General features: G+C 46.6%; 1 protein-coding gene across 2 annotated transcripts in view; it reads left to right on the forward strand.

The window, feature by feature from the left end:
- The window catches only part of brf1a (BRF1 general transcription factor IIIB subunit a), an 81,610-nt gene extending 69,407 nt beyond the window's left edge, over positions 1–12,203 (forward strand). The window contains exons 17-20 of one of the 2 annotated variants that reach the window (XR_013781332.1): positions 2,959–3,010; positions 10,261–10,423; positions 11,068–11,424; positions 11,459–12,203. Coding sequence is in view for 1 of the 2 variants with exons in the window: in XM_079369778.1 (XP_079225904.1) it covers positions 2,959–3,010; positions 10,261–10,423; positions 11,068–11,099 (247 nt within the window). In the remaining variant the exon portion in view is untranslated. Of the gene's footprint in view, positions 1–2,958; positions 3,011–10,260; positions 10,424–11,067 lie in introns of both variants that reach the window. The other variant, XM_079369778.1, reaches the window with a different exon arrangement.
- The last annotated feature ends 3,631 nt before the right edge of the window (positions 12,204–15,834 follow it).

The following is a 15,834-nucleotide window of genomic DNA, read 5'->3' on the forward strand; positions in this document are numbered from 1 at the left end:
CTTTACCTCACACGCCGTATCTTTACCTCTCACGCCGTACCTTTACCTCACACGCCGTACCTTTACCTCACACGCCGTACTTTGTTCTGCCTGTTAGATGTTTTGATTTCTCGTCAGTTTCTCTCGTTCGGTGATTTTTAATGAGGTTTTTTTTTTTTTTTTTTGATAATTGCTGTGTTGTCTGTTTCAGTGCTCTAATTGCTTGTACTGTATCCGTCAGATTGGTTGATTGGTTATTGGTTGATTGGTTATTGATCCACAGCTGATTGAAGTACATGCAGGTTAACAGTCTTTTCTCACCTCCGTCCGCTCTTTGTTTTCAGACTCCTCCCTCCATTCTTTATTCCTTCCCTTTTCTCCTTCATCATCCCCTCTTACCTTCTTTTATCCTCCCTCTCTCTCCCTCGCCCGCTCTTCTCTCCCTCGCCCGCTCTTCTCTGTCCTCCATATTTCCCCCTCTGAGCTCTGACTCCATGTCATCGTTTAATAAGCTGCTCCTTTGTACCCTCTGTGCGTCTCTCTTTTCTTTCCCCTCGCTCCAACTCTCTTGCCTCCATCCTTCATCTCTCCCTCTTCCCTCTGACCTCCCTCCTTACTCCCTCCCTCCCCAGTGTCCGGGTCAGGGCCCAGGGGAGCGAGTATGGTCTCGCACATGTACGGGGGGCCTTGAATAGTTCTCTCAGCGGGGTGCGATTGGCTGGCCTGGCTGTGATTTTCTAATGAGCTTTGAGAAAGGAGGGGGGAGTGAAGATGCCACATTCAGTGTTACCCATCCTCTCTCTCTCTCTCTCGCCCCTCTTTCCCCTGGTTAAAGCAGATTAATTAAAAGCTCACTCTCGCTCTCTCTCTCTCTCTTATCAGCGAGAGTTGAACACTTACTGTAAGCCTCCAGGGAGGGCTCAGCGCCGGGCCGTGCAGGGTGGGCAGGGAAAAAAGGGGGCGGGGAGCCTCCGGGAACGATGCTAATTCCAGCCAGTGGGATGTTGGGAAGGCTGCTTAGGAATTACTGCCGTCGGTGCGTTCATCGCTGATTATCTGTGCCACAGTCTAGGAGGAGATTGTGCTCAGAGACAGACAGTCTGCTGCCTGTCACTCACAGTTTGGGCTCATTTCATATTCACACCTTTTTTTTTTTTTTTTTTTTCTCACCCGTTCTCGTCTGTTGCCTGGTAATGTGAGCCGCTCGCCTGCAGCTGAGAGAGACTCAAACAAGCAGCCACAGTAATGGAAATGAAATCCTCAAACGTTATTGTGTCAGGAGTAAATCCCGTAATAAAGAGGGTAATGAAAATCTATAAATATTGTAATACAGGAAGCAGTCGTTGAATGCTGATGATAGCACGCTCAGTTTGGATTACAACCGTCAGCGTTTCAGTTTGAGCAGCTTTTATTAAAGTTATAATAAATGTTTTTTAATATTCAAATCCTCTGTGACATCCTGGAATCATGTTTCAGCTCTCTAAGTCTGACCATTCATGATATCAGGGACCAGCCTAATTATTTATTATATCTATATGTCTGTATCTGGATTCATTCATTTATCAGTGTCCTTTAATGTCATGTATAGGCTGAAGTAGCGTTAGCTAACAAAAACAGTAAACCTTCTTCCTTCTTGTGAACGTCACTCAAAAAGTTTGGTCGATTATTTCTTTGATAGAACTTGTTTTTTGTTTCTCGCTGTTTTAAAGACAGACAACCAAAGGAAAAGCAGTTTATGTATTCCTCACGTATTTCTACATTGTTTCCTTTTTAGCATGAAATAAATAAAAGTAACTAAACCTATAAAAACTCTTTATGAACTTTATAAATGAGAAGAAAACACAAACTGAGGTTGAGTCTCACTTGACTCTCTCGTCTCTTTCCAGCGTCCTTGTAAAGATAAATGACTCAATCTGTGGTTTATTCTCGGTTATTTGAACGTTGGCCAACGAGTAACATATTTTCCCGTTTATTTCATATCATGTATGAGACTAAAAACATCCCGTGTGATTTTCAGGGACCGTTTGTTCTTTCCATGACATCAAAAATTCCTGTAATCACGTTCATTATGACAGCATGTCTTTGTTGACACAATAGAGGCGAAGGATTTCATTAAGATTACAATGCTGCGCAGAACTGCGTGATCCTCTTTGAGTCTCGTAAGTCTGGTGTCGAGCTTCAGGCGACAAAACAAGGAAATGGAAATGAAGGACCAGGAAGCGGCGACGAGCTGAACGATGAAACGTGATCCAGTCGACGCAGTGCGAGGGTGTTTTTAAATGTGGACATTTCAATTAGTTGGAGACTCATTGAGGCATCAAAACTTCAGTATAAATAATAGTTTTCTGCAGCTTCAAGGTTTAACGGCGGACTTCATAAATTGTTGTTCTTGTTGATTTAGTGTCTGGAGTGAAGAGCATGGGTCTCTCAGCACTGACACTCCATCTTGGTTTTTGTGTCAGTATTTGATAAATAACCACCAGGATCAGATCAGTGACTCCCTCTACACTGACACATGTTTTTAATGTGTCACACATCTTGAACTCAACCAGCAGCAGCCATATTGGGTTTTTTTAAGTCCTGTAACACCTCTTCTGATTAACTCAAACTAAATCAGTTCGGTGTGTCAGAGTCAAAACTTTTTTCTATTTTCTCACCTCGGTCTGTTTTCTGCAGTTGCCTGTTTCCACTTTGAAATCCTCGCCAACAACACGGTCTCTCACGTCACATCTAAACTCGTCGTCCGGCCTTAAAATAACTCTGAGCGCTGTCTTCATCCTGAAACAGATACAAGGAGGCTTTGAGGCAAGAAAATAAAACACAATCATTCGGTTAATCTGCTCCCACGGCTGTAAGACCCTCATCAAGGAACTAAACTAAATATATATTAAACTAAACTTAAGATTTAGACTCTGGAGTTTGGAACCGTGTTGATGGTGTGTGTGTGTGTGTGTGTGTGTGTTTGTTTTGGTGTTGCAGGTTGCAGCCGTTCATCAGCGGACAGCCCAACAAGAAGCTGGCTTTGGAGCAGGTGAGTTGGTCCTCGTCACGTCTGCTCTTCGTCTCTGTCACTCGCTCCCTACGCCTCCCGCTAAATCACTTAGACCCTGACTCACCCTCCTGCACTTAGCAGACACACACACACACACTAACACACACACACACACACACACACTCACACACACACACGTGCACCAACACTCAGTCACCCAGTCAATCACTCGGACAGATAAGTTCCCCCTTTCGCTCTCGCTCTCTGAAACACTCACTCAGTTATTCGCTCACTGTTACAGTCTTATCTGCCTCCCTCTGTTAAACACACACACACACACACACACACACACACACACACACACACACACACACACACACACACACACACACACACACACACACACACACACACACACACACACACACACACACACACACACACACACACACTGCTGCAGCCTCACTATCACAACTGGTTTAAACTCAGACATTTAAAGTTTAGTAAAGGGTGGAATGACATTTTCAAACCTGCAGAAGTTTCAGTCAAGCATCTTTTTTTTGTTTGTTTTTAACGGAGCAAATCTGGTCCAAACAGGGTTTAAACTAAAATGTGAGGCAGCACTGTTTAATCCACAGACAGTCCTCCACTTGACTTTCAAATTACAGATATTGTTTTACATGCATGTAATCCTCCCTGTTACGCACAAAACAGCGAGATTGTCTGAAGAAAATGGAGGATAAGAGAGGCTCTGTCAAATACAAATAAAGGAGCTTGTGATTAACCGTACTTAAGAATTCATGGTGATTATCACAGCCTGTCACCGTGGAAACTCAGGCTGTAAACATACCAACCATAATCTCTTCAATCTTTAAGAAGTCTGGGATTATTCCAGATTTCACTTATAATCAACAAATCCTACAAAGTGTGCATCAACTGTCCCGTCCAGTTTGTGACTCTCTGCGCTGAGCCTTTTAGCTCAACACGCAAATCTTATTACAAAACAAATCAGGTCATGAATATTTAGTTTAATCTTTGAAAAAGACAAAATAATTCATCACTTTTTATCACGTGTTCCTCAAACGGTCGACTCGCCGTCCGTCGGTCCACACGGGGCGGCGGGAGCTCAGTCTGCAGGGACCTGGAGCACCAGCTCAAGACCAAGACTGGGCTCTGCTAAGGTGCCCTTGAGCAAGGCACAGAACCCCCTACCATGCTTCAGTGTATTTCAGCCTACAGTTTGTGTGTGAAACTGAATTTCCCCTCACAGGTTTGATGAAGTTGACGCTCTTCTTCTCTGACATTTTTAAACCAGCTCTCAAATGTTTTTTAAATTCGACGTTATCGTCAAACTTTTCTCTCGACTTTTTAACGACTCAGTCAGAAGGAACGGAGGCGTTTTGTCCCCACATCCCGAAGCCGTCAGCGTAACAGCCTCGTCTTATTGCTCATTAAAAGCTGATTGCACGTTGCCGAGCTCTCCCGCAGAGCGACACACAGGCGGGTTTAAATCTCCGCCGGGCCGTGCGAGAGGTGAACCTCACTTTGTCTTCTGTTTGCCCTTCCTTTATTACTCGTCCTCCTCCTCGCTCTCTCTCTCTCTCTCCCTCTCTCCCTCCCTCCAGGGGCGTCGACGCTCCGAAGAACCTCTGACAGGCTCTTAAAATAAACACGCTCTTAAACTTGAACATAAAAATGTCTTGAACAGCACTTTTTGGAAGCCCTGTTGGCCGCTTGCCGGCTTTCACATGAATCCACAAAGAACAAGGTTAGCGGTATATTACGTGTCCTCTCTGCTTTACTGAAGCCGGTTAGACTTCATGTCTTTGAACAGTTAATTTACGGCTGTCCTCACTCTGCACACCAGCTTCACGGAGAAATAGGCCTTTTTACCGACTTTTTCTTCCTAATTTGATTTTAAATTGGACCCAAATTCAATCTCAGGTTGCTTTACATCGTCTTCAAAGTCTCACGTTTGGTTCTCTGGACTCCATATCCCGCTCTTTTATCCCCCTCATATCTGATTTAACACTCATGTGTCTGGTTCCTCCTCCCATGTCTTCATCTCTCTGTTCAGCAGAAACGTGGATGAAGTTATTTCTGGGCTCTAAAGTCTTACTCTGGGTGACTGACAGTGGGAGGATTTCCAGCTCAGAGTGGATTTCAGCCACTTTTGTGCCGAATCATCAGTCGAAAAGATGAAACTTGTGTTGGGGACAAAAAAAATCAGTTCTTGGAGCAAAAAAGCTGAAATAACAAGCATTGAATCTGAGAAGAAGAAACGTCAAGGCTTCCAAGAAACGTCGAGTCACTGACTTGTTTTCATGACATCACAAAGGGCAGACGCTTTAGACACAGAGACAGCCTGTTCTGAGCAGGGCTGGAATAGAGGGACACGATCAGATACAGGATCAGAGAGGATTTACAATAACACACTGAAGAGGAGCTCTGAGACTTCACTGGCTGAAGAGGAGGAGGATATGTCGCCTTTAATTTATGAAAACCTCAAAGACCGATGAAGATGTGTCAGTTCAATAATTACAACTTTCCTGTATGGAAGCAGATTCATGCCTTCTTCTCTTCTTTTTCCCCTCATAGAGGACAAACCTGCACCTGTACTTCTTTTCCGTTAGCTGACCAATGACGGCAAATCTGACAAAACGTCACTTCATAACAAGCCGAGTTTGTTTGCTCCAAACCAGTTGATGGAGACGCGGTTTCTTTTTGGCTTACGTGTGAAAAGGCTGAACAATTAAAAGGAATGATGACTAATAAAGACTCCTCTGACTCTTCTCCCACGTCACTCCTCCATCCGCCTCCTGCAGCTTTCTCTCCTTCCTTTAATTTCACGATTATTCTCTTTGAGTTCTGCACGTTTCCTCCCTCTCCTCCTCTGTTCCCGCTCCACGCCTCGCTCGGCTGCCGTCCTCCCCTTTCCCATCACTCTCCTCCTTTCATGCTTCCACTCCTCCTGCAACATTCCTGACGATCCCTCCATCTCTCCCCACTGTTCCCTCCTCTGATTCTTTGTCTCTCCCTGTGCTGTTGGCAGCTCTGAATGGAAGCTCTCAGGGTCCTCGGGCTCTGTCATCCGGGAAGAAAACATTACCACGAGGGGCCGGGTCAACAAGGCTTGTTACTTAGCAACCCCCCCTCACCTCCCCCTGGGAACTGAAAGCAAACGCTCGCCGCCATTGGCCGAGGCAGCTCCTCGCTCTCCGCTCCTGTTATGTAATGTTGCCGTTTCATTGCAGTAACAGAAGCAGATTGAAAAGAGATATCTGGGCCTCGGGTGTCTCCTGCCAAGCTCTCTGCCACCGACTTCATCCTCCTCAAGTCGCTCGCCAATTAGCCTGTACGTTTCTCCAAGAAGCCAGAGAGGAGACGATCGCTTTTACAAGACAAGTTGATTTCTTCTTATTGGGAGCGACCCAGCTGCCTCCTGATGCCCTCTCCTCCTCCTCCTCCTCCTCCTCCTCCTCCTCTCCTCCTCCTCCTCCTCCTCCTCCTCCTCCTCCTCCTTCTGCTCCCTTGAACCAAAATTAATCTGACACTCCGGCCGACGGAGGGAGCATCGGAGATGTGGGCATTTTAAGAAGAGGCTTAGAAATTCAAAAAAAAAAAAAAAAAGGGCGATGGGGTCACGGCAGAGGGGCTTTGAACTGCAGACAGTCGCTCTGGCGTCGCAGCTTTACTCTGCTTATGCAAGCAATAGTGTCGGCGATTGACGGCTGAGTGTATTTGAAGTTGAGTTCTTGGGAAAGCTGTTGGGCTGGCCCGGCGGTTAAACACATGACGTGCAGAGTTTTCAGCCTGTTCCGTGGAAACGAGCAGCGGCCTCCTCGCTCACCCCGAGAAAGTCGGACTGAACTGACAGGCGGAAAGAGGACGCACGTCGATGCTAATATTTGTAAGGTGTGAGAACACACACGGAGAGAGTGTGAGCCTTGAAGTTATTAGAGACGTAAAGGTCTTCCTATTGTCACTGGGTGGCATTTTGAAAAACAATCTACAGACATTTATTTGTACTCAACCTTTGGACGAGGTAATTCAGAGCGTTACATAACACAAACACAAAGGCATTAAGACGCGAGCTAAAAACAACCACGAGGCTACAAAATGCAGGGCGAACATAGGATTCAAAGGATTAAGTCAAAACAGAAGATTAAAATAAGCTCAAATAGAATAAGACTACAAGATTAAACAGTGGAATAAAAAATGACAGAGCAGCTACGGTGCAGTGCGACGCATGAAGGAATAATCCCAAATGTAGTGGAATAAAATACAGCGGGAAACGCTGGAGTGTTAAGCCCTGCTTTGAGTTTTCCTGCTTCAGATGTGAGGGGCGGAAAAGTGTTGCGTCTTTAGCTTGGGACACGAAGCAGAACCTCTCCAGGACTGATAGCCGAGCGGTCACGTCGCGCCACGCCTCGTGTGCGTGGGTTCAAACCCGACCTCGGCCCTTTGCTCTCTCTCCTCCCAACACTTCCTGTCTCTCCTTCAATGACATTGTGAAACGCTGCGAGCTGCAGTTTGAGTAATCAGCTGTTTCCTTTTGGACGTGTCGTCGTAGCACACAGATTTCAGAATGTGGGTTTATTCATCTGTGATAGAAATGATCCGAACTTCCATCTAGCCATAGATCCAGATACCCTCGGATGCAGCGACCAATCAGAGTAGTGAAATGCAGTTATAGCACAAGGCCCGCCCACTTTTTTTTTTCTGCAGCTTTTTTTCCAGAAGTAAATTTCTGCCTTCAAATCCTCCGATGACCTTTCAGAAAATCCTTTCTATCAATATTTTTAATCCTGGAACCGGCTCTTCAAATACTCGTGACTGTGAAACATTTGACACAAATAGAAAGTGTAAAAAAGGTCTGAGCTCAGAACTACACGTCCCACAATGCATTGCAATTCAACTAGACAACTAAACAATAATTTAGAACATCCACAGACCTTCTTCCTACGTTCATCTTTTTTTTTCCGCTATGTTATCCCTTCTGGGAACTTTGTTGATAGCGGTAACCGTTTCCGTGGCAACAGCTGGCTCCACCAATCGGAGACTTCGCCGTGACGCTGTCAAATACCTGTGCTTCGTTCATTGAGGCCATAAACCTGTCAGGAGGTGATCAGGGAGGTCGTCGGAGAGATTCATGTCATCATTTCATTCAGCAGGAACTCGACGAGTGTGAATAAACTCACAACTTTCCGATCTTTATGTTACCTGTCGTTCTCGAAGCGTAAAGAAACGAGCATGAATCCAGGCTGCTGTTTGCACACTGTAAATTTAGCCCTTCAGTCGTCCCATGCATGAGTAACGCCAGGCTATCGAGTGTCTCCACATCCTCACGGCCATAAAACCCGTCTGAGCGCCCGTTTCCTGCACGTCCGCCTCGCCGCGCTCTCGTTAAAGCCCTCAGACAGAGTCGGCTAACGGCGTAAATAACCGCACACTGTTTGAGTATCAGCGTCGGCCATGCAGCAGGATGTTTGTTGTGCTTCATAATCTGCAGCTCACCCGGACACAAACACATCCTGCTCGTCCTCCTTCGCCACTTTATCTCGGCTCGCAGAGTCATCTTGACCCGTTTTACAGCTCTCACCTACTCATTAGTCTGCAGCAGCTTGTAATGTTTTCTTTTTCATTCATGTTTTGGACAGAACCGCCTGTGCTCACCAGCTTCACAGCTCGATGAAGTTAAACCCACCGGACTGATTGGAAAGAGGAAGTAGATATTTTATGCTTTTAGATGTCTTTTTATTGTGTAACCATCGGGTGTGCATTTCAAAATCTGAGGCTTAAGAAAATAACAGGAAGACGAGGTGGGAGAGCTGGAGCCTGAACAAGGATCGATGTGCGAAAGAAGGAAGGATGTGGGTAGAATAAAAGAGAGGGGAAACGGAGGAAGCACAGAATAAAAGAAAGGTGGGAGGAAAGGGAAGAGGAGGAAAGGAAAGGCAAATTGGAGGGAGAGATGGCAGGAGGAGGAAGGCCCTCAGCGGGGGACTCCAACAGGCTGTTGCTGAGGAGAACAGAAATATCTCCCCGTCACACTGTGGACCCTCCACCTGCTTCTCCACCAGCTTTATAATTAGCCCGGGCTGAAGGGAAAGTGATAACACGCAGCTTTCCTTTCAGGCAGGGAGGAAAAACCGAAGATGAAGGCGGAAAATTCAGCTTTATTTTATTCCCAAGCTGAGAAACCTGCAGCGTTCAAACAGAAGACAAACCTGTTGCGTCTTACTTCAGAGCTTTTATTAGATTCTTCAGGTGCTCTGCCGCACGCCGCACGCCTGACGTCCCCGCTGGAATAGTTTGCTTGCCTTATGATATCCGCACAGTTCATGACGACGCAAAATAAACACGGCTCAGATTGAAATAGAGACGGGGTTCTTCACGATGAGATCCCAGGACTCCGAGGGGAAATCAGCTCAGGCCGACAGCCGTACGCTTTAAAAACCAGAGAATCAGAGATCTGATTCACTGTCTCACATGTCGGACCTTTTTGTCTTATAGTTCAGTTTTGTGCTTCCTTTGTGGGAAACCAGACCCTCTTTTTCCCTGCTCTTCCCTCTGACGTTTGTTCTCTTATTGTTTTCACGATTGGAAACATGGCCTCCCATCTCTCCCCTCCCACCTCTGACATCACTGGGTGATGTTTTACTGTCTGTGTGTGCTGCCGACAAGCTGCCATCATTTCATCCTCTGTCAGAGTGCTTGTTTTTCCCACATCAGAAAAACTGCTCCATTTGTGACTCCCAGCATGCAACTGGAAAGACTCTCACCAGTGAGCGATTCCCTTGCAGTTAGTTGCCTGTGTGAACGTTTGACGGCTCAGTTCAGACGATGTGAGGAGCTGGATGCTCTAATTTTAGCTTTGCCCCCGCGTTCCCCTCACCTCTTCATTTTTCATTTTACACAGTTTTTTTTTTATGAACTTTGACGGGTTTCTTTACCCGCAGGCTCTGCTTCATTACTGACCCTTTTGATGATTCTGCAGATGTCCCTGAGTGGAAGTGGAATAAATAGAGTAATGTAATGGAGGATGAAAAGGGCTCGGGTCACACTCATGTGGAGATGCTGCGTGAGATTACATATCCGCTCCCCTCTCTCTGTTCCCTATACCTCCGAACAAACCCGCCCATACTACACTCTGTTTATTATTTTCATTTTAAAGGAAGTGGAACGTATTGTTTAGATTTCCCCTGGCACGCGTGATTCACGCAGAGAGAAATATTAAAAATCCTGAGCAGCGCACGTCTAACCCTTTTTATTTCCCTTTTGTCCAGGTTGCCAACTCCAACCCCCTGCCAGTGCCCGTGGGAGACCCCGCCAGTAGTGTATTAGTGGAGAGCGGACCGGTTGTGTATGATGATGCCGGCGCCGCTGATGAGGAAGAGGAAGACGAGGAGGAGACTTGCCTCAGCGCCATGAACCTGATGGGCAGCGACGGTCAGTGAAAACACAAACATCAGCCGAGCGACTCGTTGAAATCATCACGAAGGTTGAAATCCTCTCAGCACTCTGGCAGACTCTTCTTCATTGAAACATTTGAGTGTGGTTGACACTCGGGTGTCAGTCGAGTGTCTGGACTGTGAAATAGTCCGAGCCTTCCTTTTTTAATGAATCTGCCACTCTGGGTCACGACTCTGTTTCAGCGCCGACTCCCGCTACGTTTTAATGAGACCTCGCTCAGATCGAATTTCTTCACTTTCACGTCTCTGCCTGTTAAACTTTAAGGTCCCTGACTCGGCCACACTAAAAAGTCCTGAGCTGCTTAATTGATTCCTGTAGGGGAGCTCTTAATTTTCCTGGCTGAGGTCGAAGGTCAGGGTCAGCCTCAGAGCAGGAGCTCTGGAGCTGCTGGAGCGTCGAGGACAGACGCCTGCAGACTGTCAGCGAGGTGACGGACGTTAAAGCTAACACGTTAGCTGTGCATGCAGCCAGTCACTCATTAAAATCCAACAAACTGCCGTCGCACATTAGATCAAAGTTTTTGTGCAGTTTGTTCACTTTTTTCAGTGTTTAAAGAAGAAGAACAATCTGTGACGTCTTCAGTGTGTTTTTTCTAACTTGCGTCTCCTCTCTGCCTCCAGATTACGGCTTCGAGGGAGAGTACGACGATTGATTCCAGCGAGGATCTTTGCCTCCAGACTTTGGACCATTTTCAATCCTCAAGTATTTCAACATGTCGACCTCCAGGGGACACGAACGGCACGCTGTGACGCCGAGAGGGACGAGGAACTGAACATCGGGGTCGTGTGCAAAACAAACAATAAAAAAAAAATCCAGAAACAAAATCAGACTCATTGAGCGTCTCTGCGTCACGCGAGGTCGTCTCACATGTGCTGCTTGAAAACGGACAGAGATGCAGACGTGGACGTTTGGGAGCAAGTTCAACGTGTGAGGATAAAACTGGGAATGATGGGAATGAAATCCTGCAGTGACATGAAGTCAGTGGATTGAACGGGATTGAAGCGGTTTCAGTTCAGACTCGACTCAGCTTTCAAACGCAGCTTTTCAGAGTGGACGAGGACCCGAACACCACCCGCTTTTGGGTCCCGACCCGCCAGTTGAGAATCACACAGAACAAATATTTCCTCTCAGGATGGTTCATTAAAAAAAAAAAGATTGAACAGAAATGCAAACATGTCCACTCCAGTATTTAAGGACACACGACGTCAGTGAGGACGATGACACTCAAACGATCAGGTGGCGTGACGTCTTTCACCACAGCCTTGTCGGAGTCATCGACGCCTCAGGGTGACGAGCGGAGCGACCGGCGCTCTGATGAAGCCAAAGTTTTACAGATGTTGCCTTTGAAAGGAGGAGTTCTGATTTTAACTCCAGATCAAGTTTGTTTCAGGAAGACGATGATTGGATGAGTTCGCTTTGGGATTTTATTTTTGATTGATTGATTCTTAATTTATGAGACTTGTGTTTTCTGATTTATGTGATGTAATATTCTTCTGTGACAGGCCAAAGCTGGGATGTAAATACTTTTCTTTTCCATGGGATAGAAGAGAGAGCAGATTTATTTTCTATTTAAGCTTTTAGGATGTTTCCTGTTTGGGAAACAAAGAGACCCTGGTGCCTTTCCTGCTCTCATCAGTATTTAATGAGGCGTCGTGTTTGACCTCGACGGCCTCGGTGTCGCTGCTATAAATCACAACGTTACATCTGCATTCTGTTGTGTGCATTCGCTGCTACAGTAAACTTCACTACATGGGGAGACGTTTGCTCACCTGTTTGTTTTTTTTAATCCATCCACTCTCTATACCGCTTTTCCCATTAAAGGTCGTGATTGGCTGGACCGACCGCCAGCCAATCACAGGGCACTCTAGACTCACTTAATACTCAGCATGGAGCACTCGAGAAGTGTTCGACTCGTCTTCATGTTGTTGAACGATCTGATGGTGTGCCGTCTTTAATCATCTCTTCCGTATTCTTTGCGTCACGTTGAACTCTACCTGAACTCTTCCATGACACACGGCGTCGGCTCGACTCGTGACCCGACACCGACGGGCTTCAGATCAGAGAAGACGTGGGGCCCGTCCTGCAGCGTTACTGTTCTGTTGTGTGCGGACAGATCAGGTGTCTCCGGGCGTGTGAAGAGATCTTACTGAAAAGACGAGGCTCTGTTCAGGGCGGGGAGGAAATCTGAACCTGAGGAGGCGCTGACGTCATGTCGAGCCTTGACACGCAACACGTCTTCTCTCAGGAGCTGCGAGGAGACGGGAAAAAGCTTTTAGAAGATTTGTCAGGGATGTTTTTATCAAACTACAGCGTGAAGACGCTCAGGATCCTCTGAAGCTACAATACAAGAAAATCAAACTTACTGAAGCTCGTCTGAGCCTTCAGGGAGCCGAGTGGTCAGTGGTCAGGTCAGGAATAAAAAAGCCCCAAAATCAACAAAGAAAATAAAAACGTCTCAGTTTTAAAAATGTAGAGAAATTAAAAAAAAATCCAAAGCTGGACTTGTGGTTCATGTGAAGTGCAGCTCAATGAGTCCAGTTAACTGATTTAATAGTTGGTGTGAAAATGTCATGAGTAAGCCTTTCACTGTCTCAGGGAATTATTGTCCCTTCATTCACGCCAACGTCTGAACCCGACTTGAAACAGAACGCCGCCGTCGCCGCCTCAGGCCCTCCTGAAGAATAAGACTGAAGAAAACGATTCAATTACACTCGGCGTGACTCTCCGACGGTGTCCCTTTTCTCCTAACACGGCCCGGGAAATAATTTCATGCTTTATGATGCTCTGTAATTGTGCTGTCAGGTCAGCTTTCCACCCACCCCTCCTCGCTCGCTCGCCCGCCCGCTCGCCTCTCTCACCCTCAGGCTCCACTGTACCTACGCAGCTTCCCCTCCTTCGCCGAGAAGTTTCACTCAAAGTTAATCTTCCTCCGACGCCAAACTTTGACTGTAACCTTTCCAGAGCAGCCGAGGGTCGGAGGGAGGAGCGAAAGGAAAGTTGGCTGTTTAGTTTTGCAGTGTTTGTGACCTCGCCGCCCTTCCTCAGTGAGAGAGAGCCACAGGCGAAAGGATTCCTTCCGCCTGTTAAAAATGTCCTCTACGCAACTTATTAAATGGGAGTTGCTGCGTTTTTTTTTTTTTTCATGAGGAGTATTTTTTTTTTTTTTTAACTTTGGCTCCCAGCGACTCTGTGAGGGGGGAAAAGAGCGGATCTAAAAACAGAAGCGGGCTCTTCTTCTCTTCCTCCTTCCCTTTACTTCCTCTCTTCGCCTCCTGTTTCCTGTTTCGGTCACAACAAAGAAAAAAAAAAAAAAAGCATGCACTGTTTTTTTTTTTTCCTCCTGAGGTCTTCTTTCTTTCTCTCCATCTGACTCGTCATTGTCGTCCATCCGACCAAAAATAATCCCTGTTTTCTCTCATCCTCCATCTTTTAGTCCCGCTCTCCGTCATCGGCTTCGCTCTTTGAAATGTGTCCTTCTTTTCCTCTCCCAAAATGATCTCTCTTTCCTGCTTGAGGGCAGTCACCCACACAACAGAATAAATCTGTGCATCAAAGTAAATGTACGACCCAGCCGTCGCAAAGAAGGATGAAGTCATCTCAGAATCCCGACAGGAGCAGCATCCAATCAAACACGTACGATTTAAAGAGGGACGGAATTTCAAGAAATCCTAAACTATGAAAATCTCAGGCCCATCTGAGAGGCCCGGGTTCGAGTTGGACCTGCAGCACCTTTCCTGCATGTTATTCCCTGATCTCTGACTCTATCTGTCCTGACTGGAATATGTAGATTAACATTCATGTTGTTTCCCTCCAGTCTGCTGGATTCAAACTTCTACAAGTGAAAACCAGGACGAGACTGATACCAACATCAGGTGTCTGATGATTCTATGAAACTGAATAACTCTCTCTCTCCCCCTCCCTCCCTTCCCTCTCTCGTTCTCCCTCTCTCTCTCTCTCTCTCTCTCTCTCTCTTTCTCTCTCTCTCTGACAGCTGCAGTTTAGCCGCTGTGCTAGCTTCTCCCCGGAGGCTGTGTTTGTGTGTTTCTGTTTGTGTGTGTGTGTTTCTGTTTGTGTGTGTGTGTTTCTGTTTGTGTGTGTGTGTGTGTGTGTGTGTGTGTGTGTGTGTGTGTGTGTGTGTGTTGGTCAAAGGCACCTCTGCTGGGTAAACCCATCTCCCTCACACAGGTTTGTTCTTCTATAATTGTGAGGACCAGTCATTGGCATCCTCACCCTCGATCGTTTAACAGAGGATATATATCATGTAAAAAACATGCAGAGAGAGAGAGGGACCTATTTGTCCTTTAGCCGCTCTGTCACTTTGATTTTTCTCATTTAAATGTGTCGCACTAAAACCTCTGGTAGTGTGAGTGTTGCCTTCTGATTATTGTAGTCAAACCCTCGACCGCTGTGACGAGGACGCCAGCCTCTGTACATGGGGCGAAGTGAGGACCGTTTAACTGTCCCCCGTTTTCCTGACTCGTCATTTTACACTTGATAAAGTTTAACCTGCAGTCTAAAAATATCAGGACTTTAAAAAACGATCCCCACTTTCTGGCTCTCCCAAAGAATGTCCTTGTGGTCTAAAACTGTACCGTGTCTCAAGGTCTACAGCTCAAATTGGTCCTCACAAAGACAGAAGTGCAGGAATTCACACACACACACACGTCTCTTTCCCAGGCCTGGACCGGGCTGCCTCGTTACGTGCCAGAGCCATTTTCCTAATAATCCCACCCTGCCTGCCCTCAAACTCTCCTCCTCCCCCCCTCCTCCCCGTCCTCCCTCTCCGCACTGCGTTTTCCTGCATCAGCATATCAAACTCACCCGCCCCGATCTGCATCCCTCCCCAAACACCCCCCCCCCCCCCCCCCTCCCCTCCTTCCTTGTTGCCGTCCTCACCCCAATTATTTCCCGGGACCTTAGCTTCGAGGGAATCTTTCAACCCCGGCGCTCTTTGTAGTCGAGCTTCTCGCTAAGCAGGTGACGGCATCCTTTCACTATAAATATATGCAGATATTTATGTTGCCCTCTGGGCCGAAAGTTTCTGTGCAGTCATCAGGATGGAGGCTCCTGACAGGAAGCTCGGGGGGGGGGAAGGAGGACTGAAGTGTTACCTTCTCATAGCTATAGTCCATCTCTCCATCGAGCATTCTCTGACCTGCATCCTCTTTTAATCCTCCACCTTCAGACAGCGAAGGAAAGCTCCTGTCCACACTCTGAGTTCATGTCATTTGTATTTCTGAACGTTTTCTGGAAGCCGACAGAAACAGACCAAAGGTTGCAAAACCAACCGACATTATGGGGACGATGTTGAACCGTGTAGCAGACAGCAAAACACCAGAAGAAGAATTCTGTTTGGAGAAAGACTGCTAATAGTTCTAAAGTGTTTG

This window comes from Symphodus melops, assembly GCF_947650265.1.
Source record: "Symphodus melops genome assembly, chromosome: 19".
NCBI lineage: Eukaryota > Metazoa > Chordata > Actinopteri > Labriformes > Labridae > Symphodus > Symphodus melops.